At 35.1% G+C, this 27,578-nt stretch overlaps 1 protein-coding gene across 6 annotated transcripts in view; it reads left to right on the top strand.

Annotated features, from left to right (window-relative positions):
- TRPC1 (transient receptor potential cation channel subfamily C member 1) overlaps nucleotides 1-27,578 on the top strand; it is a 63,822-nt gene that overhangs the window by 14,327 nt on the left and 21,917 nt on the right. The window contains exons 3-8 of one of the 6 annotated variants that reach the window (XM_060149687.1): nucleotides 2,808-2,909; nucleotides 7,090-7,292; nucleotides 12,781-12,912; nucleotides 15,120-15,315; nucleotides 19,375-19,711; nucleotides 26,084-26,223. In XM_060149687.1, coding sequence (XP_060005670.1) covers nucleotides 2,808-2,909; nucleotides 7,090-7,292; nucleotides 12,781-12,912; nucleotides 15,120-15,315; nucleotides 19,375-19,711; nucleotides 26,084-26,223 — 1,110 coding nt within the window. Of the gene's footprint in view, nucleotides 1-2,807; nucleotides 2,910-7,089; nucleotides 7,293-7,714; nucleotides 7,812-9,185; nucleotides 9,317-12,780; nucleotides 12,913-15,119; nucleotides 15,316-15,877; nucleotides 15,957-19,374; nucleotides 19,712-26,083; nucleotides 26,224-26,299; nucleotides 26,618-27,578 lie in introns of those variants that run through there. The other 5 variants (XM_060149689.1, XM_060149688.1, XM_060149690.1 and 2 more) reach the window with 5 other exon arrangements.

Raw genomic sequence — 27,578 nt, 5'->3', positions numbered from 1 at the left:
GCAAACAACTAGTGCTGATTCTTTCTCAGGGAGCATCTACATTAAAAAAGGGCATTAGAAGGAAAGGGTTTCATTAAAGGAGTTAGGATATGCAACGTTGTGAAAACCAAAGAAACGGTTTTATTACGTTGCTGAGAAATCAAGGAAAATGGTAGGAAAGGCCATTGGATTTTGAAACTGGCATCAGTAGAATTAGAGAAAATGACACGCATGAGTTTGAGCCTGAGAGTGAGAGAAAGAAAACTCTAGTGGTGAGAGAAAGAGAGGATCATGTCAATTAGCAAAGAGTGAGGAAGTATTTCATGTTTTGGGAGGTTTGGGGAGATGAGGGCTGGGACTGGTGTTTCTGCGAAGGAAGGACCAAGGTCCTGTAGAAGACCAGAGCACTAAATAGAATACCTAGGTGGAAAATTTAGCTTTGGGAAAGAATGAAATAAATGAGTATCTGAGCTTTGAGGAGAGAGTATGGGAATTGTTGAAAAGACAAATTCTGAGGTGAGAAGGGAGATAGTAACCTCATTAACACATAATAGGTGTGTACTGAATAGATTTTAATAAAAAATGGTCAAATATCTGTGAAAAATTAGGAAGCAAAGCTAATGAGGACATTTGTATGCCTAGAGATACTTAAATAATTTAAAACATTTTTCCCTTCGGAGCTGCCTTTGATATATCAAGTAACAGCATTGTGCAGAATAAGTCCAGGGCAACCCCTTACATGACTTTTTTACATAAATTTTTTTATACCTGAAGCTTATCCTTTTAAGCCTTGAAAGATTTAACATGAATCTTTCTTTATTCTTTATTAAATAGTATATCTGAATATAATTTAACTTTACCATCATAAGTGGGAATCATTGAGAGTTTAATCATTTTACTTTGCTTCATATAGTCTGAGACTATTGACATGTTTTCCCTTACATTAAGTGGCTTCAGACTGCTTTGTATTGATAGTGATTTTGCTATGCTGATATTTTATCTTCTCAATGATCAACTTTTAGCCGTTTTTCACCCATCCTCCCTTCTTTGTTGGTTTTAATCTAGTCTGAAGGGTACTTGGGAAAGCCAGGTGTCTGTTATGGACAACTCTAAGTCGGTGTGGGTGAGGCAGTTGCTTCTAGGAAAGAATGCCCATGAAGTTCGTTTGTGACAGCTCAGTATGGTTTGGGGAGAAATTTGCAGCTAGATCCATGGCTATGTTTCAGATGATTGGAGTTGCCTGGTGTTTTGACTTCGAGAGCAGTGGCATTACTATAGGTAGCTTTATAGGTTAAAATTAAAAACCATAAATGAACTGTTTAGTAGTAATGAACACATGGTTCTTTTTGCTTGTTTGCTTCACCTGACCAAGTACAGTAAAACCTGAAGAGAAACGTTTGTAAAGCGGAAGAATAATAGTGCTAGCTTTTAAAGAGTAGGCTACAGCCCAGTGAACCCTAAAATGTTTAAGGGATAAAATAATGAATTAAATTTCCCATGAGGGTGGGGAGTTTTTCCTGTAGGAATACATAGGCAGTTCCTAATGGTTGAATGTGACCCCAACCCAATTATTTGGGGTGCTTAGTCCTATTTTTAGACATCCAGATGAAGTCTGCCATTTTTAGTCCTGTTTTTGACATCTAGAGAAAGTGGATGAAAGCTTTCTTTTCAGCTACAAAGAATATTAAAGATCTGGTATAATTTCATTTTCATGGGAGAGAATATTGATTTAAATAGTTGTTAAACAGTATAATAGTTTAAAAATGTACAGGGTACATTTTTAAATAATCAGGGTATTTTCTTAGATTAAATCATTACCTATCCCCACTTTTTGCTTCTGCCTTTACGGTTTTCCTTAAAAAACAAAACAAAGCAAAACAAAAAGAAACCCCAAACCTGATGTCTCACTTGCCAAGTATCACAATAGGACTGAAAAGTTTGTTATATCGAAAAGTTGAAAAATCTCCATTTCCTCAGCTTCTATTTAATTACTTTTTCCTCCTGTCAAAGTTGGAGCTTCAAAATGACCTATAGTTTGGGAGTAAAACTATAAAGTCACTTCTCCGGCTTGTCTCTAAGGACATTGGTATCCTAGTTCTTTGTGATTTTTACTTGCTAAGATTGCTGATGTTGGGAATTTCCCAGTGGCCCAGTGGTTATGACTCGGCGCTTTCACTGCTGTGGCCTGGGTTCGATCCCTGGTCAGCGAACTAAGATCCCGCAATCAGTGTGGCACCACCAACAAAAAGAAAAAGATTGCTAATATTAATGCCATATTTGTACCATTTCAGTCAGCCGTGTGTGCTTTAAAGATGAGAACAGAGGGGCTCCGCCTTCTGTTAACATATTTTTCATTGTCCCCTAGCCTCATGGTAGCATTATCATTTTTATCAGACAGAAAACAATCCTTTACCTGTAGTAATTGTTCTTGGCAATTTCTTTTATAGATTTGGAGTAATGAAGATTCTTTTGGTCCAAAGTTCGAGAGTAAACATCTTGAAAAAAATAATATATCAACTGCATATATCAGCACATATAATACTGCATAGATCAGCACTGTTTCATTAATAAACCCCACTATCAAGCATTCATTATTTTACCAGCTCATTCAGTGAAACCAGGACAAAAATACGTGTGTTGTGGTACACTGAAGAACTGCCAAGGCTAGCAAATGTACTATGTGGACAGTCTAAATTTTTAAAAATTCAGTATTACTGTATATAATACAGTTTCAATTTAAGAAAATAGTTTTCTTTATGAATTAGTAAAAATAAATAGTTTACCTTTTTATCCTCCATTTTCATTTTTAACCTTTTTTTTTTTTAAAGTCCGCAGATGCACTTTTGGTGGCAATCGACTCTGAAGTAGTGGGAGCTGTTGATATACTACTTAATCATCGACCAAAACGATCATCAAGACCAACTATAGTAGTTAGTACTCTTAAATATTTATTAATTTGGATTTTTAAACCAAAATAGATCTCCTGCCCCACTGCCATTTTTTTCTCCCTCCCCTCCAATTTGCTTTGTTTTAAAGAAATAGATTTTTGTTTTTTACTCTGTAAAATATTGCTTTAAAGTAAGTAGACATTTGCAAGAATAATTAATGTTGCTCTCAGGAAGCCTTCTTAAAATTCATGATATTTCTATAATTTTGCCAGGGTGATCCAGTATTTTTAGTTTGGAACATTCTGCAGGTTAAGTTGAAAATACAGATTAGCTTCCAGGTGCATTTAAAAGTTAAATATAAACAGTGAAACCATAGAACTGGAAGAAAATGTAGGTGAATATTTGACTGGGAGGGAAGGACTTTGGAGAAAAATCACAGTGGCACAGCCTTTGGCTGTATAGAAGTTAAACTTCTAGAATTAAGACATCAGGCAAAATTTAGAAAGCAGATGGATAACTTTCAAATGATATTTCCAGCATATATCAAATTCATAATCTTAATATTAGATGAATTGATGAAAAACATCAAAATCAATAAAAGACATGGAAAAATCTCAAAAGAAAGTACAAAATATTAAATCTTACTAATAATCAAATACGAGGTGCTAATTTTTGCTTATCAAACAGCAAATTTTTAAAAAAAACTAATAACCATTGATGGCAAAGGCGTAGTACAGCCTCATACACCACTGGAAGAGGGTATTTTGAAAAGTAGTTTGGCAGGATATGTCATAAACAAGAAAGATGTTCATATTCTTGAACCTAGCACTTCCTCCTCTAGGAATTTGTAAAGGAAATGGTCAGAAATGTGGACAGAAGTGTTACTTGTAATCTTATTTGTAGCAATGAAAAAACCATGTGACACAATCTAAACATCCCAAAATAGAAGATTGGAAACATAAATAATTACATATATATTAACATGATTTTTTTAAAGGAATAATTAGGAACATGAAAAAATATGATACAGAAGGGAAAAACTGAGAATAGTAAACTGTACATATAATATGATCTGAGATTAAAAATATGCACAGAAAAGGAACTGTATGGAAATGTAGCAAAATGTTACCTAACAGCAGTCATCACATTGCCAAATTAAGGATATTTTTCCTTACTTTAAAATTTTTCTTTATTGCTTTTGTAACTAGGAAGATAGTCACTAATAATTAAATAAATTCTACTGTAAAAATGAGATATTTGGGGCTTACCTAGTGGCGCAGTGGTTGAGAGTCCGCCTGCCGATGCAGGGGACACGGGTTCGTGCCCCGGTCCGGGAGGATCCCACATGCCGCGGAGCGGCTGGGCCCGTGAGCCATGGCCGCTGAGACTGCGCGTCCGGAGCCTGTGCTCCGCAATGGGAGAGGCCACAACAGTGAGAGGCCCGTGTACCACAAAAAAAAAAAAAAAAAAAAGAGAGATATTTGTTGTGTATCAAAATTTTAAAGTTATAACATTCATTATTGGTGAGGATGTAGTAAAACAATCAGTAAAAATTAATTTCTGGGAGTGTAAACTGGCTATACTCAGAAGAAAAATATTGTTTTAAGAAAGAATTATAAATTGGTTGCAAATTATCCGCCATATTCTGAGAGCCATGAGAAGCTCCCCTAAATTGCATACTTTATCATATATTAACTGAAATATTTTTCTCTCTTTTAAACTATTACAAAGTTTGTGTAAGCATGACTTTCTCCAGAGGATAGTTCCAACTAGTTTAAGTGGTGGTAAGCAGCCAACAAGAGTAGAGAAAAAAGGGCCAATAATATAACTCCTATCCAAAAGATCAGAAATGATCAGAAATCCTATTCCATTTTCTGACACCTATCCTGCAGTTACTAGTATATTTTGGTATACCTATTCCACCTTCTAGTCTTTTAATCCATTTACACTCTTAGGGAGGGTGAGTGTAGTGTGCCAGGGTATTGGAGCAACTGACTGATATCATTTCATCACCATTGCCACTGCCAATCGAATACTGAGTTGTAAGTGTGGTCAGTCCTCACCTACTCAATGAAAGAACACTTTTTACAGTATCTCTAACAAAGAAAGTTATCCAGGCTTTGCCTGAATACTTCCAGTGACAAGATCACATTTTAACGGCCTCATTACAACTGGACAGGCAGTATCAAATATTTTTATATACTTTTTTTTTTTACCATCTCAGTGAATTCATTGTATATTCTTGGCTTATCAAAATTGTCTTTTGATAAATTTTCACTTTTAAATACAGGTGTTTTTTTTGATAGTATGTAGATTATATTATGAGCATTGAAATTAGGAACTTTAATCATCTATCTCTAATAGTGTTTTTCATACAGTTAATTATGTTTCATAGGAAAAATAAGGACCATTTTTTTTCTTAAGGGATTAAATATGATTTTCTCCTCTTTATAACCTCTTTTTTTGTAATTAGGGGGAATGGAGTAAATTTTTAGATTTTTCTGTAATTTTAAAATAAATTCATTAATTTGAAGTCCCCAATAAATAGATGGGAAGTGTATAAACAAACTATTCAAAAAAGAGGAAAAAAAAGATAAGAATGTCAGAAAATACTAAAATTTACCAGTAATCAAAGAAAAGTAAATTAATATTTCATGATAGTTTTTTCACTCATAACTTGGGAGTGATCATGCTCAGTGCTGGTGAGTAAACCTTAGTGGATGGGTACATTCCTATATTATTGGTAATATAAACTATTAAAAGGACTTTGATAATATGTATAAAAAGCTTCAAAATTGTTCATGGCCTTCAGACCTATAATTCCACTTCAGGGGTTCTATGTTAATGAGATAATGCTGAATTTTGAAAAAGCTGTATTCATGAAGATGTTTGTGGTAGTATTATTTATATTAGCAAAATAAAATATCTTGAACATAGAGTCTATGAACTTCCTTAAACTGCATGCAAAATTCTGTACATGAATTTTTTTTTTCCAGAAGATTCTGGGTTATAGCTTTACGAGATCATTATAAGGGTCCTTGATCTTCAAAATATTAAGGACCATTGTTTTTAATCGTTGATGCCAAGTCATTCATGCCAAAGTTGCCCTTAAAAAGCAGGTGTGGTGGAGAAAGGACTAAAAGGAAATACTGTAAAATGTTTTGGGTAGTAGGAACATGGGCATTTTTATTCTTTCTGCTTTTGCATATTTTTCAGATATTTTATAATGTGTGCACTACTTTTACAATGTTAATAAAAATTACAAAAATTAATGGTGAACTGGATGAGCTTATACTATGGAATCAAACAGCTCACAGGAAAACATCTGTGAAAAAGTGATAAGTATTAGAAAGAATATGTAATAGTCATAAAATAGTCAACCTTCTTTATTTAATCCTGCTCTTTATTTACTAATGTTTCTTTCCTCGTGTCATGCAATCACCAGGCATGAGCCCATGTAGTGAAAGGAGCTCAGCCTCCAGAATAACACTCAGCTGGGGTCTGTCTGCACTTTGCCACTCTGTTGTCGTAGCTCGGGCACATTAACTTCTCTGAGCCTCAGTTTCTTCGTGGGGATTATAATGTTCAATTTTGCAGGCTATTGGGATTAAATGAGATGATAAATGTAAACTGCCTAATAGTTCCAGGAGCTATGATTGTTAGTGTTTTTGTGCATTTGTAACAGGAAGTAGTATAGGTGGTGTTTGAGAATATGTAGAGAATTACACAAAATGAAGAGTGCCTCCTATTTACTTATTCCTTTCAAGTAACTTCGTTGCTATCAATGTGGCAAGGTTTTGCCATAGAGGTGTAATTAAACTTGTTTTTCTCATGCATTTATATTTTGCCTACTTTTAACATTTCTGTTTTTCCATTGTTTTTCTAAAATTCTTGTTCTTTATCCTTGTCATGCATGTTTCCATAATCCTGTGAAAATGAAACACTTTCTCCTAAAGTATTTCTCTAGATACCCACACTTCTTTGTTAGTATGAACATTTCCTATTGAAGATTTTGTCTGTCATGATTATATTGCATTTATTAACTAAAGTTAAAGTTTTGAGGTTTCAAAAAAGATTTGATCCTAGGAAAATGTTTATCATATTCCTCAAAATAATTTTTGTATTCTTTGTGCATTCAATATTTTTCATTACATTTTTTAGATAAATGTTTTTTTGAAGTCACAAATAAGAACTTTTGGACGTCTATATAAATATTTTTCAGAAACTAATGGAGCGAATTCAGAATCCTGAGTATTCAACAACTATGGATGTTGCACCTGTCATTTTAGCTGCTCATCGTAACAACTATGAAATTCTTACAATGCTGTTAAAACAGGATGTATCTCTACCTAAGCCCCATGCGGTTGGCTGTGAATGTACATTGTGTTCTGCAAAAAACAAAAAGGACAGCCTCCGACATTCCAGGTCAGAAAATTAAGGTTTAAATTAAGATGTATCATGCAGTAAGGTATATGTCAATGAAGTTTTTGTTGTTGTTGTTCTTTCTATGTCTACTTTAAGAAATATGGTACTGCAATGACTAATGAAAGCCAGACTTCTAGCTCCTTTGCTTAATACAATGAGTTCTGCATTTTAAAGAAGTATTTACTAAATGATGAATAATTAGGAAAAAATTTCAAATAATGAATAAGGTTTATCTCATACTTCTGCTGGTCAGGGATGGGGTCACTATTTGCTTTTTAAAAGCAGAGTTTATTAATCTAAGAGAATTTCCAAGCACTGGAAGGGGTAGAGATACCGCTTCCTGTCTTATTTATAAGAAAATAAAAACTATTATCTATCTAACTAGATATTCAACCTGTTATGCCTCTTTTTCCCCTCTCACACAGTATTTGAGTCTTCTTCTCTTCCCATTCTTCCCAGTCAAAAATATTAAGAACAACTGAGGAGTGAATGAACAAGAAAGTACCCCTTCTTGGACAGGTTGAGCAAGATCACACATGTGCATGTTGTATAAGGTGTATGGTTCTGGTCTAGACTTGAGAATCTAATTTTCAGCATATGCCTTTATGTATATATTATCTATATAGTAGTCAAATATAGTTGAAATAGTATCAAGTGTAGCATTTACTACAGAAAATGTGGTTTGGAAGTCCGAGGTCATCCATTGACATTGTTTTCTAGTTAAGGATTGTTGTGCAGTATATTTGAAATTAGCTTTAAAGCTGCAAACCATCCACCCTCCCTCCTTCCTCACCTTTCAACAGATAGTCACAAATCCATAAATTGGAAAAGTCTCCTGGGAATCAATTTAATGTTTACTTGCAGAGATTGTACTGGATATTTTTTCTGTTTTTTTAAATTAATTAATTAATTTATTTTTGGCTGTGTTGGCTCTAGAGCACAGGCTCAGTAGTTGTGGTGCATGGGCTTAGTTGCTCTGCGGCATGTGGGATCTTCCCAGACCAGGGCTGGTACCCGTGTCGCCTGCATTGGCAGGCGGATTCTTAACCACTGCGCCACCAGGGAAGTCCCTCTATTTTCAAGTCTATCTTACAATGAGATCTGTGTTTCTCTTTGATAAGATCTGGTTAATAGCTATGCCAATTTCATTTAACTTTTTAGTTTTAAAATGACTAGTTTATGGGGAATTTCCTGGCAATCCAGTGATTAGGACTCTGTGCTTTCACTGCCGAGGGCAGTGTCAGTGAAGTTGATAGGGCAGTTTCAGTCCCTGGTTAGGGAACTAAGATCCTGCAAGCCGTGCAGCTTGGCAAGTAAAATAAAATACTCTATAAAATGACAAGCAGAAATGATCTTTAAGACTTCTTCTAGTATTAAAATCCTTTATTAATATTAAATATAAATATTTTTCAAATATTAAATATTATTAGGTATGCTTATTAAATATGTGTGTAGTTTAAGCAGTTGGAGGTGGGGGGTTGGAGCTGGAGAAAACACTTTACCTGTCTTGGTTTGAGGTGTGGAAAAAGCTTGTTTTGAAAGTTTTTAGAGGAGCTGTGGCTTGAGCTCAGTGTTTAAGTATGGATGAGAATTAACAGGTAAAAGGCATTTTACACAGTATGTGAGTGTGGTTTATTTAGGGATGGTCTGGTATATTTGTTGAAGACGTTGAGAGAGTTTGTTATTGATGTTTGAGAAAACAGTTATAGCAAATGTCAAAGACATCTGACTGAAGTCATTTCCAGGAATTGCTAAGCAGACCTGCAGGAGAAAAGGAAGCTAACAAATGAGTAAGGGATGGGTAAAGGTTTCAGTGACGTTGAAGAGTTAGTATACTAGCAATAAGGAAGAGAGGCAATCTGTATTTCTAAGATGTTGGGTTTTAAATTTCAGAGATGATGCAGTGCCAGGTGATGCAGTCTTGCCATTTGCAACAACGTGATGGAGCTTGAGGGCATTATGTTAAGTGAAATAAGTCAGACGGAGAAAGACAAACACCATATGATTTCACTTGTATGTGGAATGTAAGACACAAACAAACAGTCTGTGAGTTAGTTGGAGAAGGCATTCAAAGTTGCAGCCATTTCTCAAGAGTTCCCTTGAGGAACTTTTTCTTTTTATCAGACTTTCTAATGCTTGGCACACATGCCTAATTTTTTAGTCAGCCAGGGATTTGTGGAGACTATATATGAATGCTTGTATATCTTTTCTCATTTCCAAGATCTCCCTATTAAATTTCTGATTGGTCCACTCTTTGTCTCAAATCAGACTGCAAGCTTGGTCTTGCAAAGCTGCAGGTTTTCCTTGTTCATCTCTACTAAGTCTAATCCTTTCAGCCAGCAGAGCTGTAGGTTTTTGCTTCCCAGTGAATTGATTTTTACCCCTTTAGCACAAAGATACAGATTTACCAGCTTCAGGCTGGAAAACTGCAGTTCTCATTGAGTGAACTGGAGGCAGAGGTGAAGAGGTAGCCTCAGGTGAGAAGGCTGCGGATTCCAGCCATTCCTGCCTGAAGCTCTGGCAGTTTTCCAATAATTGATTCTCAATAGACAATTTCCAGTGACCTGAAATAGTTGATTTTTTTTAAAAAAATTTGTCCATTTTTATGCATATATTTTATGTAGTGAAATCACTGACCTCTTCATATCCCACCATTACTTTTTTTTTTTTTTTTTTTTTGGCGGTACGCGGGCCTCTCACTGTTGTGGCCTCTCCCGTTGCGGAGAACAGGCTCCGGACGTGCAGGCTCAGTGGCCATGGCTCACGGGCCCAGTGGCTCCGCGGCATGTGGGATCTTCCCGGACTGGGGCACGAACCCGTGTCCCCTGCATCGGCAGGCGGACTCCCAACCACTGCGCCACCAGGGAAGCCCCCACAATTACTTTTGATAGTGTTTTGAATACCAAAAATGACAGATTTAATAAAGCGAGGCAGCCTCATTATTTTTCAGATTATATCTAATTGCTTTCCATACTATGGCTATTCCATTATTACTGCAGCATAGTTGGTTGCCACCAGTACTAGCAGTCACTCTTCCTGTGCATTTTGTCACTAATCCATATTTTGAGACATGACTATGTAGGTTAATACAAAAGTCATTTTTAGAGACAATCTGATCAAATTAATTATATAAAAATTAATTGCTATGATGGAAACAGAAAGATAAGTTGCTCAATTATATATATTTTTCTCAAGTTTTTGGACAGTTTTGGTATAGGCAAATACCTCTGTAGAAATCCTTACTTAAGATACAGGTAATTGTACTTGTTAATTAAATATCTAGATCAGAGCTGGATTTCATAAAAATTGTTTTCTTAGAAATGCATTATGTAGAAAAAAATGCTTTGTATAGAGTCTATTTTTGTGTCTAAGTAAGACATGAGACCTATCAGGTAAATAAGGAATATTTCAATAAATTTGTTACATAAAAGTTTTAAATTTCCATACAGAAAAATTCCATTGCAAACAAAGTAAAAGACAACCAATGAGAGAAAAGTATTTAAAATATTTTTGACTAGACAGAGGGCTAATTTCTTTTATATATAAAGAGGTTTTACAAATTGGTGATTTAAAAAAAAAAACACCAGAAAAATAGGCTAATGCAAATGAACAGGTAGTTTACAGAAGTATAAACAAATAGTAAACATGAAAAGATTCTTAAGCTTTTAAAGAAATTCAGAGTAATACAACTCTTAAAATTCCATTTTTCATCTGTTAGGGTAGCAATGTACTAATGAAGATGTAGGGGAAAATGAGCTCTCCTTATTGTTAGTGCTTTGGAAACATCTACCAGAATTTAAAATGCACATGGTGTTTTATCCAGCAGTTCTGAATGTGCAAAGGGTATATGAACTAAAGAATAATCAGTTTTACATTATGTATGGAAGTAAAAAATCAGAAACAACCTAAAGTTCCATTAATGGAGATTGGATGGACTGCCATCAAATGGAAAACCATCCAGTTTTAGGAAATAACGAGATGACTCTATATGTAGTGACATAGAAATAGTTGTCCCTTCTAGAGAATGTCACACAGAGTGAAGTAAATCAGAAAGAGAAAAGCAAATATGGTATAATAACGCGTATATGTGGAATCTAAAAAAGTGGTACAGATGATCTTATTTGCAAAGCAGAAATAGAGACACAGATGTAGAGAACAAATGTATGGATACCAAGGGGGAAAGGGGTAGGGTGGGAGGAATTGGGAGACTGACACATATCCATTACTGATACTATGTATAAAACAGACAACTGATGGGAACATACTGTACAGCACAGGGAGCTCTACCTAATGCTCTGTGGTGACCTAAATGGGAGGGAAGCCCAAAAGGGAGAGGATATCTGTATGTATGGCAGGTTCATTTTGTTGTGCAGTGGAGGCTAACACAACATTGTAAAGCAACCATACTGCAATAAAAATTAATTTAAAAAAAGAAATAAAAGAAGAAAAAAACTTTAAAAAGTGTCATGGAAATTCAGATGCAATAAATTTCACCTAAGAATTTTAGGGTTGTAGGCTTGTCACAAAAGTAGCATGAAAGCTGATTCCTTATGAATAACCAAAAATTGATAAAAATCAATAAACATACTCAGAAAAGAAAAAAGAAGAAATAGTTGTCCCTGTACACAGTGTGTCTGATTATGTTTGTGTGTGAATAGAAAATATCAGGAAAGATTTTCATAACTCTCTGAAATGTGACTCTCTTTGAGGAGTGGAGTTGGTGGAAGGAGGAGAATTGGGGAGCATTATGTTTCTAAACTGCTTGCTTTTTTTTAAACAAGCATATATTAAATTTGTATTTAAAAGAAAAAATATTTATATAATACCTATCAAATTTTAAATTAAGAATTATATATTTATAAATGAAAGAATTATAGCAAAATTTTTCTGACTTGGTTCCTATTTAGATATTGATTATAAACATTAATTAGTTTACAGAAGGTAAAGGGAGTACTTTTCTATTAGTTAGAGGTTAGACATAAATCAATGATTTCATTCAAATTTCATTCAAATCATTCTTAAGATTTGAAAGGTCTTTCAAAAATAACCTGGTTGAATGAGTCATGTGTTATATATATGTAGCATATTAAAGTAAACTTATCACTGGGGAAGGAAAATTTAATGATCATCCATATCATATTCAAAATGTATTAGTTATTAACATATTTCATTTAAAATAATACTGAGTTCAGGAATAGAAATTTTTTAATTAAATTGAATTGAAGGATACAGAGTTTTGAATCTATGAAAACAAATACTAAAACAATTTCTTTATAAGAAGTAGATATAAAAAATTGCAATATTTATATTTCAAAATATTTATTTTTAAGTCTTTTTCTTTAGGTTACCTTATAATAAGTATTTTATAGTTGTTTTATTTTCTTTTAATTTTATAATACTTTAAATTTATGAAAATTATAGGCTAAAGATACTGATCATATTTATCTAATAAATTTGTTTTACATTATGGAATCAAATTTTATCACAGGTTTCGTCTTGATATATATCGCTGCTTGGCCAGTCCAGCTTTAATAATGTTAACAGAGGAGGATCCAATTCTACGAGCATTTGAACTTAGTGCTGATTTAAAAGAACTAAGCCTTGTGGAGGTGGAATTCAGGTGGGAATGAATGGAAATTGTAAATTTTTTTAAAAAATATATTTTATTTATTTACTTTTGGCTGTGTTGGGTCTTCGTTGCTGTGCACAGGCTTTCTCTAGTTGTGGTGAGCGGAGGCTACTCTTCATTGCAATGCAGTGGCTTCTCTTGTTGCGGAGCATGGGCTCTAGGTGCATGAGCTTCAGTAGTTGCAGCATACAGGCTCGGTAGTTGTGGCTCACGGGCTCTAGAGTGCAGGCTCAGTAGTTGTGGCACATGGGTTTAGTTGCTCCGCGGCATTTGGGATCTTCTCGGACCAGGGTTCGAACCCATGTCCCCTGCATTGGCAGGGGGATTATTAACCACTGCGCCACCAAGGAAGCCCTGGAAATTGTAAATTGTCTCTTTGTTTTCCAGAATATTTTCAGCCTGAGTTTTTTCATAGGCCAAATTATCATTTATTTATCTACATTTGATCCAAAATGACCAAACCTTGCTGCCACATACTTGGGATTTTCCTTTTCCCTCAGTGGAATAGACCCCAGTACCACTTACGTCACTCCTTCCCCATCTTCCTTCTTCCACTCTTCCACCACCCTTAAATCCCTACTTTGTTCAGCATTGCCGGAGGCATTCTAAGGCAGTGTGAAGAGTAGTGGGAATGGTAGCCTTAAGCAAGAAAAAACTTATTTATAACTGCTCTCTGTCCTACTCCCTTCATTCCTAGATTCTGTAATCATCCTTGGAGCCCGATCCTTCATAACTTTCAGAAGCATATAGAATGCTTTCTGTATGTCAGGTATATTCCACACACCCAGACTTTGTCCCTTTTCACTGTTTGGTGAGATTTTCTAGTAGGAGAAACATAGCATGTAGACATAAAATTGATTAGACTGCAATTAGATTCCTAGACCAAGAAGTAGGTAATATGTTGTTTGTTAATTCAACTGCTGGGCTTCCCTGGTGGCGCATTGGTTAAGAATCCACCTGCCAATGCAGGGGACATGGTTTCGATCCCTGGTCCGGGAAGATCCCACATGCTGCGGAGCAGCTAAGCCTGTGCACCACAACTACTGAAGCCCGCGTGCCTAGAGCCCATGCTCTGCAACAAGTGAAGCCACCACAGTGAGAAGCCCGCGCAATGCAATGAAGAGTAGCCCCTGCTCACCACAACTAGAGAAAGCCTATATGCAGCAACGCAGCCAAAGATAAATAAATAAATAAATAAATTTATTTATTTTTTTAAAAAAGAAATTCAACTACTTATTCTTAGATAATTTGGTTACATAGTAAGTGGCAAGAATGGATGAAAAAATGTTAGCTGGTGAGGAAAACTTTTTAATTCCTTGAGTTATAATTCTATGCAGCCAGTTCATGGAAAATCCCATTGGAAAAAAAAAATTAATCAATGGGAAATCTCCCTATTTTCCCTTCCTTTCCCTTTAAAAAAACTGAATGAAAAATTATTTTCTGAAATATAACCCCAATTAATTCATAATTATTTATTTCTAACTTTATTCTTAAGTTGTTCCACTCAGGCATAAGCTTAATGTAATTGATATTTTAAAAAGAACTATCTACTAAAACTTCTTAGTTACTCAGAAGTGATTTAGGCTTACCTTTAATGAGCAGGTAAGTCCTAACTTTCAAGGAATAGTGATTCTGAAAGAGAATTCTGTACTAGGTGTGTTTCAGTAGTTTTCTTTCTAACTTGAATCTTGTTTAAATGAGCACTTTAAAAATGAAACAATACTATTTTAATATCAGAAGTAGCATAAACATGTTGTAGACTATCCTTGATAAAACTTCCAGTTAAAAATTATATAATAATATTTATTGGATAGCATCAAGATATTACTATCTATTGTTTAGATAAATAATATAAAAGGAAGCTTTATACAAAACTATTATAGAATGAGGGCAAATGAGTTAAGTGAAGAGCTGGTTGACAAATATTATTAGAACTTCTAGGAATATCAGTATATGTAAGAAAACATTGTGCTTACCTAAGGTTATCAGTGTGAACACAGAGAACATAAATGTGTTACAATTTTCCCCAAAGCTATGGAGAATTTATGCACCAGTAGGTTCCTTTGACTATCAGCACAAAAGATGTTGTGTAGCAGTATCAGAATTAAAATGTTACTGAGTAAAAAATGTTCTAGTGAAAACAGCTTAATTAGAAGATGGAAGTGACATTTCTAATAATAGACTGTTGCACTTTGCAGGAATGATTATGAGGAACTAGCCCGGCAATGTAAAATGTTTGCTAAAGATTTACTTGCACAAGCCCGGAATTCTCGCGAATTAGAAGTTATCCTAAACCATACATCTAGTGATGAGCCTCTTGACAAACGGGGACTACTAGAAGAAAGAATGAATTTAAGTCGTCTAAAACTTGCTATCAAATATAACCAAAAGGAGGTATGAGGTTTTCTGTGACATATTTAAATGATTTCCTCCACAGTAGTCTGGTGGCTCAGAACAAAGGCTTTGGAGCAATACATCTAGGTTGAGATCCTAGTTCTGCTTCATAAAAACTGTGTCCATGGGAAAGTTATTGAACCTGTCTGAGCTTTAGTTTTAAGAATTAATTAAAGATATATATATTTAGAGTTTAGTACAATGAGTATAAGCGTTAAGCAAGTACTCAATAAATGGTAGTTGCTATTATTTTTAACAATTAACATTGATAATAATAATATGGATGTTAATGTAATGTTTTTGCTATATAGTAGCTATGCAGGTAAGATCCTGTAGAGTAAACGCCTTCCTAATGAAGTTTCCATCTTGTGTTTTGTCTGTCATGCGTTTGTATTATTGATCGCTTATAAGTAGTCCTTTCTATAGTAATAGGGCCTTTCTGTTTAAAAATAAAATATCAGATATTATGTTCCTTATTCTTATTTGTTAATTCATTGTGAAACCCAAAGGTGGAGAGACGTATGCTATGATAACTAAGTTGAATCTGGCTCTCTGGCATCATCCCTTCCTATTAAGGGAAATACCTATTTCTACTCCCCATACACTCACATGCACATGATCCAGGAACTTGAAGAAGGAAGGTATGCATTTTTAACTTCATTTTTTGAGATAATTTATTAGACCTGGATATTTATATGTAGATAATGATGTTCAGTAGAGGGTGTTGGTAAATGGTACTTTTAAGGTATTTCTTCCAAGACCCATTATTCTTACTATCAACGTAGATATTGGAATAAAACTTGCTTATCAAATTTATATTAATATAAAAATGGGGCCCCAAACAGATTATGGTAGAAGGCAAGATATAGGACCTTTGGTGCTAGGGACAGAGTTTTTTTTTGTTTTTTTGTTTTTGTTTTTGTTTTTTAACCGGTATGTGGGCCTCTCACTGTTGTGGCCTCTCCCGTTGCGGAGCACAGGCTCCGGACGCCCAGGCTCAGCGGCCATGGCTCACGGGCCCAGCCGCTCTGCGGCATGTGGGATCTTCCCGAACTGGGGCACGAACCCGTGTCCCCTGCATCGGCAGGCGGACTCTCAACCACTGCGCCACCAGGGAAGCCCGGGACAGAGTTTTTGATTATCTTGGTTGACAGTTTGAGCCTCCCAAAGCTTTGTGACTCAGGAGATTGATAAAGGAATTATAAGATGTTTACTTTAAAATTACCTAGATTATAAAGCAGAAGCTAACACACCATTGTAAAGCAATTGTACTCCAATAAAGATGTTAAGCAAATAATAAAATAAAATAACCCCAATATTATATTTCTTATCTAGATCTCTGGCTTCAAATCCTATAATTTTTCTAGTACTGCAGCGTTCTTGCTTAAGGTAGACCATTTATAGGAAAAAAAAATTAAGTACAAGAATTTGGATCAGTGTAGCTGTAAGATTATAAATCAGCAACATACCTATGTGGCTTTAAAAGGAAATAAATGCTAATATGTATATGTAGAAACAGAGAAAATAGGAACCCTGATGTAATCTTCCCCTAACATACATTTTGACTAGATCTTATGTTAATTTATTTACTTATGTGTTGCACAACCTAAAATAGACACAAAATACTAGAAAATGATAGAATGAAGATATAACAAAGATACAAAACCAACTTAAGTGCTTGGCAAAAGAACCTCAAAGAAAGGTGGAAAGAACCAAGATTATCCTGGTAAGGGAAGAAAAAACTAAGAGGCAGTTTCCTAATGATATATATATGTATTTCCCTGAAGAACTCACAGAGGATAACCAGGTGTTCCATTCTAAAGAAGAATAGAGAAAAGGAAAAAGAAGCAGTGGTAATATTTTTAGTTGGAAGGAAGATACTCTGTAATTTTAAGAATTAATGAAAATGTAAATTAGTTTTTTAAACTAGAATTCTAAAAATAATCAAAGGGGAAGATAATATTTTTCCAAATAGTTGGTAGACTTTGTTCAGGTCATACATCCTGAATAACAAACTACTGTGATACTTAGTGGCATAAAACAATATTTCATGGTCATTTTGTAGTAATTTCATGATCATTTTATTATGCTCTTGGGTTCTTTAGGTCAAGAATTAGGAAAGGACACAGCAAGGCTGATTTGTCTCTGCCTCTCCATGTCAAGGACTCAGCTGGAGATAGCTCAAATGATGGGGGGCTACAATCATTCGAGAGGCTTCTTCACTCATATGTCTGGTGCCTGAGCAGCAGCTGAGGATTCAAACAGGGAGCTCTGAGTGGGCTGGGTGCTCAGGTGGGTGGGTCCATAGAGGGTGGGTCTCCTAAGAACCTAGGACTGGAACCTTGGAGGGGCATGGCTTTCACGGTGGGCTGGCTGCAGGGGGATGGTCTGAGTAGCCTCTGAGGGCTGACCGGAGTGCCTTCATGTAGCCTGGTCTTCTTCATAGCATGGTGGCTTCAGGGTGGTAGGACTTTTTACCTGCCAGCTTTTGGCTTCAAGAGCAAGTGTTTCTCAAGTAAGGTGGAAGCTGAATGGCCTTTTAAGACCTACCTTCAGAAGTCACATAGCATCACTTCTTCCAGAATCTACTGGTTAAAGGAATCATAAGCTTGTTGAATTGAAGGGTAGGTAATATTGGTAGCCCACCTATTGATGAGAGGAGTATCAAAGAATTTGTGTCTATGTTTTAAAACCACCACAGACTTAGAACATCTCCAATTGAAAATTTGTCCTTCCAATTACATATTTAACATTACTGTTAATTAAATCATCATTATATAGAGGAATGGCAAGGGCAGCAGTCACGCCTGAGATTGCTTTGATACTCAGGGGAAGGATGAAACCACTAAGTTTGGGATGCTACTAAACTGGGTAGTTGGTGGGAAGAAAAGCTATTTTCCTCCCTGATATTTCCTCTTGAGGGACAAATTACGATTCCCTAACAACACTGGAATCTAAGCAGAAGGATAAATAATGAAGACTTAACTACCAAAAATAGGTGTAGTATTGATATATTAGGAAATTTCTTGATAAGCACAATAAAGAACAACAAAACTCTGTCTACTTTTTTAAACTACAGTGTTGCATTCTATAGATTATATTCTATCTTGGGATAAATCATTTTAAAACAGGACATTGACCAAATATTATTTAATATCTGAATGATATTATGATCACTTGTGCTTTACTTCGGTGATTTCAAACCTGATTACATTATTGTGTCCAGAGTTATCAGAATCCTTAACTTATACTTCACAACGTGAGCATTATATTGGGAAAATATTGCTTCTGAATTTTGTAAACTAAAAAGCTTCGTAAACTTTGGTAAATTCATTTCTATACTTGAACTAGAATTTTCCTCTTATTTGGGAATATTTTTCCTTTTCTTCTCACATAGAATTCCATTTTAAGAAGATTTAAGAGTATCTTTAATACATTTTAAGAAATTCTCAGTGTTTTCGTGGAGCATAGAAATATCTGATGTTTAGACTTTAATTGCTTTGCTATCTTGACATCTTGGTTTCTTATAACTGAAATCATCAGTTTTTCTAGGCTGAAGTCTCTTTCTGTGGATTGTGCTTGTTAATTTTGAAGTTTCATAAACACTGTTATGAGTCTTTATAAGTTAAACGTTTTGAAATGGCTGAGTAGGCTAGTAATAATCGCTAATATTTATATAGTGCATGCTATGACCAGGCACTGTTCTAAGAGCTTTACATTTAATCCTCATAACAAGTGTATGACTAGATACTATTATTATCCCCATTTTATAGATGGGGAATTTGAGGCTTAGAGAGATTTAAAAACTTGCTCAAGGTCATTTAGTAACTAAGTGGCAGAGCCTGGATTTGAATCTAGGTAATCTGGCTCCAGAGTCTATGCTCTTAACCACCACACTCTTTTATTACACGTAAGAAAACAAAACAAAAAGAACTGGACTGTATAGAATTGATTTCAAACTATTATTAAAACTTTGACTATCAATTAAATAATAGTACTATCAGATCGTATTTACAAGTTATATTTTACTTTTTTTATATGTGTGTGCTTCGTTTTCAGTTTGTCTCCCAGTCCAACTGTCAGCAGTTCCTGAACACTGTTTGGTTTGGACAGATGTCAGGTTACCGACGTAAGCCTACCTGTAAGAAGATAATGACTGTGTTGACAGTTGGCATGTTTTGGCCAGTTTTGTCACTTTGTTATTTGATAGCTCCCAAATCTCAGTTTGGCAGAATTATTCACACACCTTTTATGAAATTTATTATTCATGGAGCATCATATTTTACATTTCTGCTGTTATTAAACCTATACTCTCTTGTCTACAATGAAGATAAGAAAAACACAATGGGGCCAGCCCTTGAAAGAATAGACTATCTTCTTATACTGTGGATTATTGGTAAGTATCAAGTTAGTTTAAAAGGTTCTGCCTTTATTTAGCCCATTAACTCTCCCTTGCTTGGTGGCATTATAAGCTGCCTTCAACTTGTAATTTTACACTGTTTATACAGGAAGAATTTGAATGCTTCCATGATCATTGAAGACGTAACTAACATTTTTTTTTAAAGATAAATGTTCTTGAACTTGATGATAAGGAAGCAGATCTCTTACTTAATATTACTTAATTACATGGAAGTTAAAAATTCTTTCTCAGTTGCTAAAATTGTTCATGATTGTTAAAACAGAAAAACAAATTTTGCTGATGAATTTTTTTGTTATAAGAATATGAACATTTTCTTAGGTATTTTGAAATGTAATAATACATTTTATACTCGGTTGCATTTTAAGAGTTAACTATTTTGTTTTATTATATCATTAGCTTTTCTTTTAAGAACCTATGAACTTTTATAGTTACATATTACCTTATATAGATAAAACATTCCCTGGTGACTCACTCTATAAATCAGTTCTTTGTAATGACAGCCAGATCTCTTTAGAAATGACAGTTTAAAAAAAAAAGACATTTTATTTTCTAAAAATTGTTTTTTTAATAAGTATTATGATGTATCATAAATATTTTAATGATCTTCTGCAGTTTTTACTGCCCTTGCCCTTTTTGGGAGAGGTGGGAGGAGGAGGGAAGTTGAGGTATAATTACATTGTCTATTTATGGTCTTTTAATGACATCCCCTTTATTATTTCCCTCTGGATCTTCAACCTTGTTTTTAACCTCAGCATTTCCCACCTTTTTTTTTTTTTCTTTACTATTTGCTATAGAGTAAAAGGAATACTGAAATTTATTCTTTTCTATGTTATGAAGCACTGATTGATTAATATGTTCTTGACTGTTTCAGTTATTAAATAATTTAAGAAGAGTTAATGTACAATGCTCACTTTTAGTTCTTCAGATATAAAAGTGTATTTTGGGATTTTTATTTTTATTTGGAAATCAGTTCATTTCAAGTAACTTGATCTTACATCAGAGTTATGCATTAATGTTTAAAATTAGGTAGATACAGTAAAAATAATACACATTTGAACTTTAGGCTAAAGAGAATTAAATAATTTCTTGTTAATATTTTCATGTTTCTGATATTTCCACTATCTTATCTAAAATTTAATATTTTAATTTAGGAAATAATTTATACTTTATCATATTTGACTCCAAATTGCATTGTTGTAGATCTTTTCAGTGTGAAATTTGTTTATATTTTTAATTGGGTAGGTTAGGCTGAAAGGAATCTCTTAGAAGCACTTTTCCCCTTTATTTAAACTACTTCTGAAAGATTGTAATATATACCTTAGTCATAAAAAAGGGAAAATTTATATTATTTATCTATAATCTATTGTTTAAATAGTAGTGAGAGTGAAAAAAAATTTTCTTTGTTTTGTAAAATGAACGTCTGTAGCCAAGTCTGTATAAGAAGTAAAATTTATATTTCTTAGCAGTGAGTAAAAACTCACTGAAGTCAGAGTCATACCACTCCTTGGATAGCATAAATATTGCTGCTGTCACTGAATTTCACAACAAATGGTAAAACTGTGGCTACTCTTTTCTAATCACAATGGCCCTGAACACACACACACACACACACACACACAATATTATTAATTTTCTAAACATATTCTGTCTCAGTAGAAGAGTGCAGTATGAATTATGCCATTAAAATTCCTGGAAGTATTTTTCTTTTCTCAGCACAGCTTCTGCTTTGAAACAGTTAGATACGAATAAACCTTGCCAAGGATGTTTTCTGAACCTGTTATGTCTTTAGATCATTCTGACTTCCTTAAATATATAGATCTGAACTTGCTCTGAGGAAACATGTAGGAATCATTTGCCTACTTGTTCAAAGTCACTCCTTGGTTCAATTTACTTTTTCATGCAATGAGCACAGGGACTTCTGACTCATAATGCCTGGCTTCTGTACATTTGTTTCCTGTTCTTTTCCTTAGCCCTCCAGGAAAAAAGTAGGGTTAAATTATGAAAAGCAAGGTAGAAAAAAAGAAAACAATGTGTTGATGAATCCACAGAATATTAATGGTATCCATTTACTTAATTTTTTACCATTGGAATATAATAGAACAGCCCTTACAGAAATGTATATTTTGAAATGTTGTCTACCTATTTTGTCCAAGCACAGGCAGAAACAGATATGGCCCAACACTCATGGAGCTTATGGTCTAATTATTGTTTAAAAGAAAAACACCCAATAACTTGAAAATCACACAGATAAAATAAAAAATTACACGAGTTAAGTGCTACTAAGTAAAGGTCATGGAGCTAGGAGAGCAAGCATTTTATAAGGGCATTTTACCTACTCAGGGGGTTGGAAAGTCTATCTTGAAGAAGTGATAAATAAGCTAAGATTTAAAGGATAAATAGGAGTCCACTTGGAGAATTGGGAAAGAAAGGTATTGTAGGAGAATTGGGAGAGAAAAATATTCTAGGCTGATGCAAAGAAGGGACTGCGTAAAGGCTGGAGGCAGGAGGACAAGGGAAGTGGGATTTGAGATGAAACTATAGAAGTGGATGTTATACTAGACCATGGACAGCCTTGTTGGCCATATTAAGTAATTTTGACATTATACTAAGAGCAGTGGAAAACCACTGGCGTTTTTAAGTAGGTGGGTGACATGATCAGATTTTCATGTTGAAAAGATCGTTCTGGCTACAGCGTAGAGAACGGGTTGGGAGGAAGGGCTGCGGCAAGAGTAGGTGGAGGAAGACCGATAAGGAGCCTGTTGCAGTACTCTAGATGAAAGCTGATGGTGCCTTGGACTGACGCCTGTTGCCATAGAAAGAGAAGGAAACAGATTCGAGAGATATTTACAAAGTAAAGCCAGTAGGACATGGAAATAAATAAATAAATAAATATATATATATGAAGTGGGGGAGGAGGAAATTATTAAGCAACCTAAGTATTCTAGAAGAGTACTAGGTTTGGGGATTTGTGAAAGAGTAGATCCTGAGTGTGGTTTTGGGTATGTTGAAGTTGAAGAGCCTTCGAGAAATTCAAAAGAGATGTCAGTCAGACAATTGGATATCATTGTCTAGAGCTCAAGAAGAAGTTTAAGCTTGAGTTAGCAGTATGCAAATAATCTGCATATATGTTGTAGATGAAACTGGGCACACATGAGACACTTGAGAAAGTATAAGATGAGAAGAAGAGAGGACCTAGGAGCAAGCCTCGAGGAATTCCCAGAATAATGGGATTACGGTTTGCTAATCTTAACTAACTCTAAAAAACAACAAAAAAGGACCCCAAAATGTAGTCCATTGATTGTGTAGTGATTGCATTGCTTATAATAGTTTAAAATTATTGTGTTCTTCCAATCCAGCTCAGAAATGTGAAATACATCAAGTGTATTAGCTTCACTTTGGTGTGGGATATTGCACAGGAGCTGGGAAACTGTCAGTGGTACTTAATATTCTTTCATATGTCTGCCTTTCATGATCAAAATCTTCTCCAATTCATGTTGTAATTTTTGTCAAGCGTTCCCTTTAGGTATAATATTACATTTTACAGAAATAAAACACTTATTTCTGTAAGCATCTTTCTTGGCTTAGTGTTCTACTGTTACAGTGTTTGGGTTAATAAAATGTAAACGATTTGGTTTAACATTTTTGGTTAGTTTTTATCTATTCATTTTAAATAGAAGCTCATCCAAGTGGAATTTTTAAAAACTGTTTTCCCTGTCAGACCTGCAAATATTTCAAAATGTTTTTCTACATAAAATATGGGTACTGTATAATTAAGATGTTACGAACAGATATTTTGAGAATACTTCATGTGTTTCCCAGGGGACTTACTCTGTACCCTGGTAAGTCAGAGGATGATTCTGATTGGCTTAACTTGATCTTCATCCATATTTAGGTTGTAGCACTCTGTTCTTTTGTCACTTTACATTCTCCTTAAAAATACCTTAGTGGGGCTTCCCTGGGGGCGCAGTGGTTGAGAGTCCGCCTGCCAACGCAGGCGACACAGGTTCGTGCCCTGGTATGGGAAGATCCCACATGCCGCAGAGCAGCTGGGCCCGTGAGCCATGGCCGCCGAGCCTGCGCGTCCAGAGCCTGTTTTCCGCAACGGGATAGGCCACAACAGTGAGGGGCCCGCTCACTGTTTTTAAAAAAAAAAAAAAAAAAACCTTAGTGGAGGAATGTGTCATAAAGCTATTCTTGATTGTAGTACTGTTCTCTGTTACTCCCAGGAATATAAAACTATGGAGAAACTTCTGGCCAAAGAAGGGGAAGGGAGTTATTTGGTTCAGTTGGTTTTTATTTATGTATATTTATTCACTGAGCAAATTTTTGAGCACCCACTGTGTATCAGCCACTATATAGGACATTTAGGACATTGGTTGATAAAACAAAGATTCTTACCCTTGAAGAGTTTACCCGAAGTGGGAGGAAGGTAGTCAGTTAATAATAGACATAATAAGTAAACTATATCCATTGTTTAAAAGTGATAAGTACTAAGGGAAAAGAAAGAAGAGTTGGGGGATTGGGAGTGAGGGGCACGGGGTTTGCAATTTTAAATAGGATGATCAGAGTAGGTGGTGAGCAAAGATGCAAAGTGAGGGAGTTAGCCAAATGGATATCTGGGTGAGGAGCTTCCAGCCAGAGGGAAGAGCCCATGTAAAGGCCCTAAGGCAGGAGTCTTGTGTGTTCAGAGAACAGCAAGGAAGCAAGGAGGCCAGTAGTGGAGGGAAAGATTGATAGGAGAGGAGATCAGAGAGAAGAGGTAATGTAGGGTCTTGTAGACCATTGTAGGGAATTTGGTTTTGACTCTGAATAAAATGAGCTGTAAGGGAAGGTGCAATGCCTACTCTGCAGTCAGCAGCGGTGGTCTTAGGTTCTCATTAACATTCGCACTCGCCGGACACGATAGGCAAAAACCTGGCACCAGATTTACTTACCTTTGGAAGATAGAAGACAGGAAATAGAGCACGTCAGCATGACAGCTTCAAATATATCTTTATTGGCAGTTCTTACAAAAGACGGGGCTGCTTCCCAGCCCCATAGGGGCACACTCAGTTGTGTGGAATGAGGCCATATTCATGGGTATGGGCTACCCCAGCCAAAGAAGCCTGAAATCTACCAGGATTTCTTATAAATGCAGCAGGATATCTTAGAAAGCCTCAGAATGTAGCTCCCACTACATGCACACTTTACATTAAGAGAGACATCACACAGAGAAGCTGAGGCCTGTGCTTCTCAACATGTTTTTATATAGTCCTGGTTGGGTATACTTTTAGGGTCTATGAGTCCACTCATAGTCCTCCAGTCCAGATGCAGTTTCCCAATCAGTGGTTGTTTTTATAACAATCTTGAACACAGCTGACCTTCCATATTTTTCTTAATGTAGTATGTTTCCAAGGCAACACTTAAATAGATGATAACATGAGATTTTCTTCCCATGGGAAAAGAGTTCTCTCCTGCAGTTAATTCTTTCTCCTCTGGGGGTTACTACAGTGTTTTGAGGAGAGAAGTAGCACTTGCATTTTAAAAGGGTTACTCTGATTGTCATGTTGAGAATAGATTTTAGGGAGAACAGGGTAGAAGCAGGGAGACTAGGCTATTTCAGTAATTCAGACCAGAGAAGATAGTGGCTTGAAGTTGAAATAGTGGTGAGAAAGGTTAGATCCTAACTATATTTTGAAAGTAAAGCCAGCAGGACTTACTACTGCATTGAATGTGTGATTTAAAAGAATATCAGTCAAGGATGATTCAAGGACATTGAGAGTGAGCAGCTAGGATGGAGTTGCCATTAAGTGAGATGGGGAAGTCTTCAAGAGCAGTGAATTTGGGTGCAGAGATTAGGAGTTCAGTTTGGACATGTTAGGACATCCAGTTTGAGATGTAGAGTAGCCAAGTACCTATACAAGTTAAGTTTAGGAAAGAAGTTTAGAGCTATTTATTATTATGTAAATACAGGTTGAGTTCAGAGATAAAAACTTGAAAGTCTATCACATAGATGGTATTTAAAGCTGTTAGACTAGACTGGATGAGGTCACTATAGGAGTGAGTGTAGACAGAGAAAAGAATCAGGAACTGAGCCTTTTAGGGGTTTTGTATTTAACATCAATTTGCTTTCTTATGCTTGTTTCACATCATTTATTAAAATCCCTCTCTGGGAAAGATATTGTCATATGAAACTTAAGGTTATTTTCTTTCATATTTTAAGAACATTTTACTGAATGTTATTTTTTTCTTCTGAATGAGGCTACAACTGACAGGTGTTATTTATTTAGTATTTTGAGTCTTAAGGTATTTTTTAGTTTATTATTGAATGAAGAGAGCATTATCTGATTTTTTTTCTTCCTTTTTTAGGGATGATTTGGTCAGACATTAAAAGACTCTGGTATGAAGGGTTGGAAGACTTTTTAGAAGAATCACGTAATCAACTCAGTTTTGTCATGAATTCACTTTATTTGGCAACCTTTGCCCTCAAAGTGGTTGCTCACAACAAGGTGACTATTAACTAGGTCAACTGGAGGCACAAGTGAAATTTATTTAGGAAAAACCCAGGATATTTAGCTATGTATCTCAGAGTTACTTTGGCCCAAATCTGTGTCTGATGTGTTTTCATTCTAAACCTATCCTTGTGCAAGGGAATAGTACACATTGTTTCCTTCCTTTCTAATAGCTTCAAGGGTGTTAATTACCATTAAATGTTCATTACCTATTTTATGCCAGGCACCATGGTTGATACTTGCTATACTTTATCTCATTTTATTCTCACAGGGATTCTATGAGACAGATGTCCTTATCCCCATTTTGCAAATAAGGAAAAGGAAGCTCAGAGATAATAAATAACTTGTCCAAGACCACACAGTAAGAAACCAAGACTGGATTTAAATCCAGGTCTGTCTAGGCATTTTCTTTCTACCAAATGCCAATTCCTTAAATCTGAGCTAGGTTCACTTACCTCATTAACCTATATATTACCTCATTAACCTAAGTATAACACAAAGTTACTTAAATTGATTAGTGTTAGATATCTTTATATCTATCTGGAAAAAGTTTATCTGAATGGAACTCATTATATAGTGTTTTACACATTCCAAATCATGACTATTATCTTACACAGCTTAAAAAGTTATGTAAATTTAGTTATTTTCTGATTCCTATATTTTTAAATTTAAAATTTGACAAAAATCTAACCTTATAGACATCTTATAATGTTACTTTTATAAAGATTTATTAAAAGCCCAGGAAAGGTAATGGAGATTATGTTAACTATCTTTGTTTACACCTGAGTTTAGAATTCTGAGGCGTCACATTGAAGGAACTATTTATATAATATTTTTTGGGTTTTGACTGATTTATAGACTACAGAGAAAGCAAACTGGTTATCTTATATCACTTTATTAAAAACCTCTATTCATGTAATTGATCAGTAGTACCAAACATGTTTATTAGGTATGCTCCATGACCAGAGTTGTGAAGTTATTAAGAAAATAAAAAGATCATATATAGATAGATGGTTTGATAGAAAGGTTGATGGTCATTGGTTTTTTTAGACTGGTCTCTTTAGTTCTAGAAGCAGGGTGTCCATATAGTTTATTATTCAGACCAAGACACTTTACAAGTGAAAGGGGGCACAATTAATAATTATGCCAGGAAAACTGGTATGTAATCTGGGACTGTCCCAGGCAATTGGAACATGTGGTCATTCTATGTCTAAAGTATAATAATACACTCTTTTTTTTCTTGTTATTTAGAAGGGAGAAAGCATATATGGGCCATTGTAGAATCCTGAGTCAAAGGGCTAGGTTAATTTAATGTGATAGCTAATTAATTGACAGCACACATTCTTAAAGTT

Source organism: Lagenorhynchus albirostris, chromosome 5, assembly GCF_949774975.1.
Source record: "Lagenorhynchus albirostris chromosome 5, mLagAlb1.1, whole genome shotgun sequence".
Classification (NCBI taxonomy): domain Eukaryota; kingdom Metazoa; phylum Chordata; class Mammalia; order Artiodactyla; family Delphinidae; genus Lagenorhynchus; species Lagenorhynchus albirostris.
This window is presented reverse-complemented; position numbering and strand designations above follow the sequence as displayed.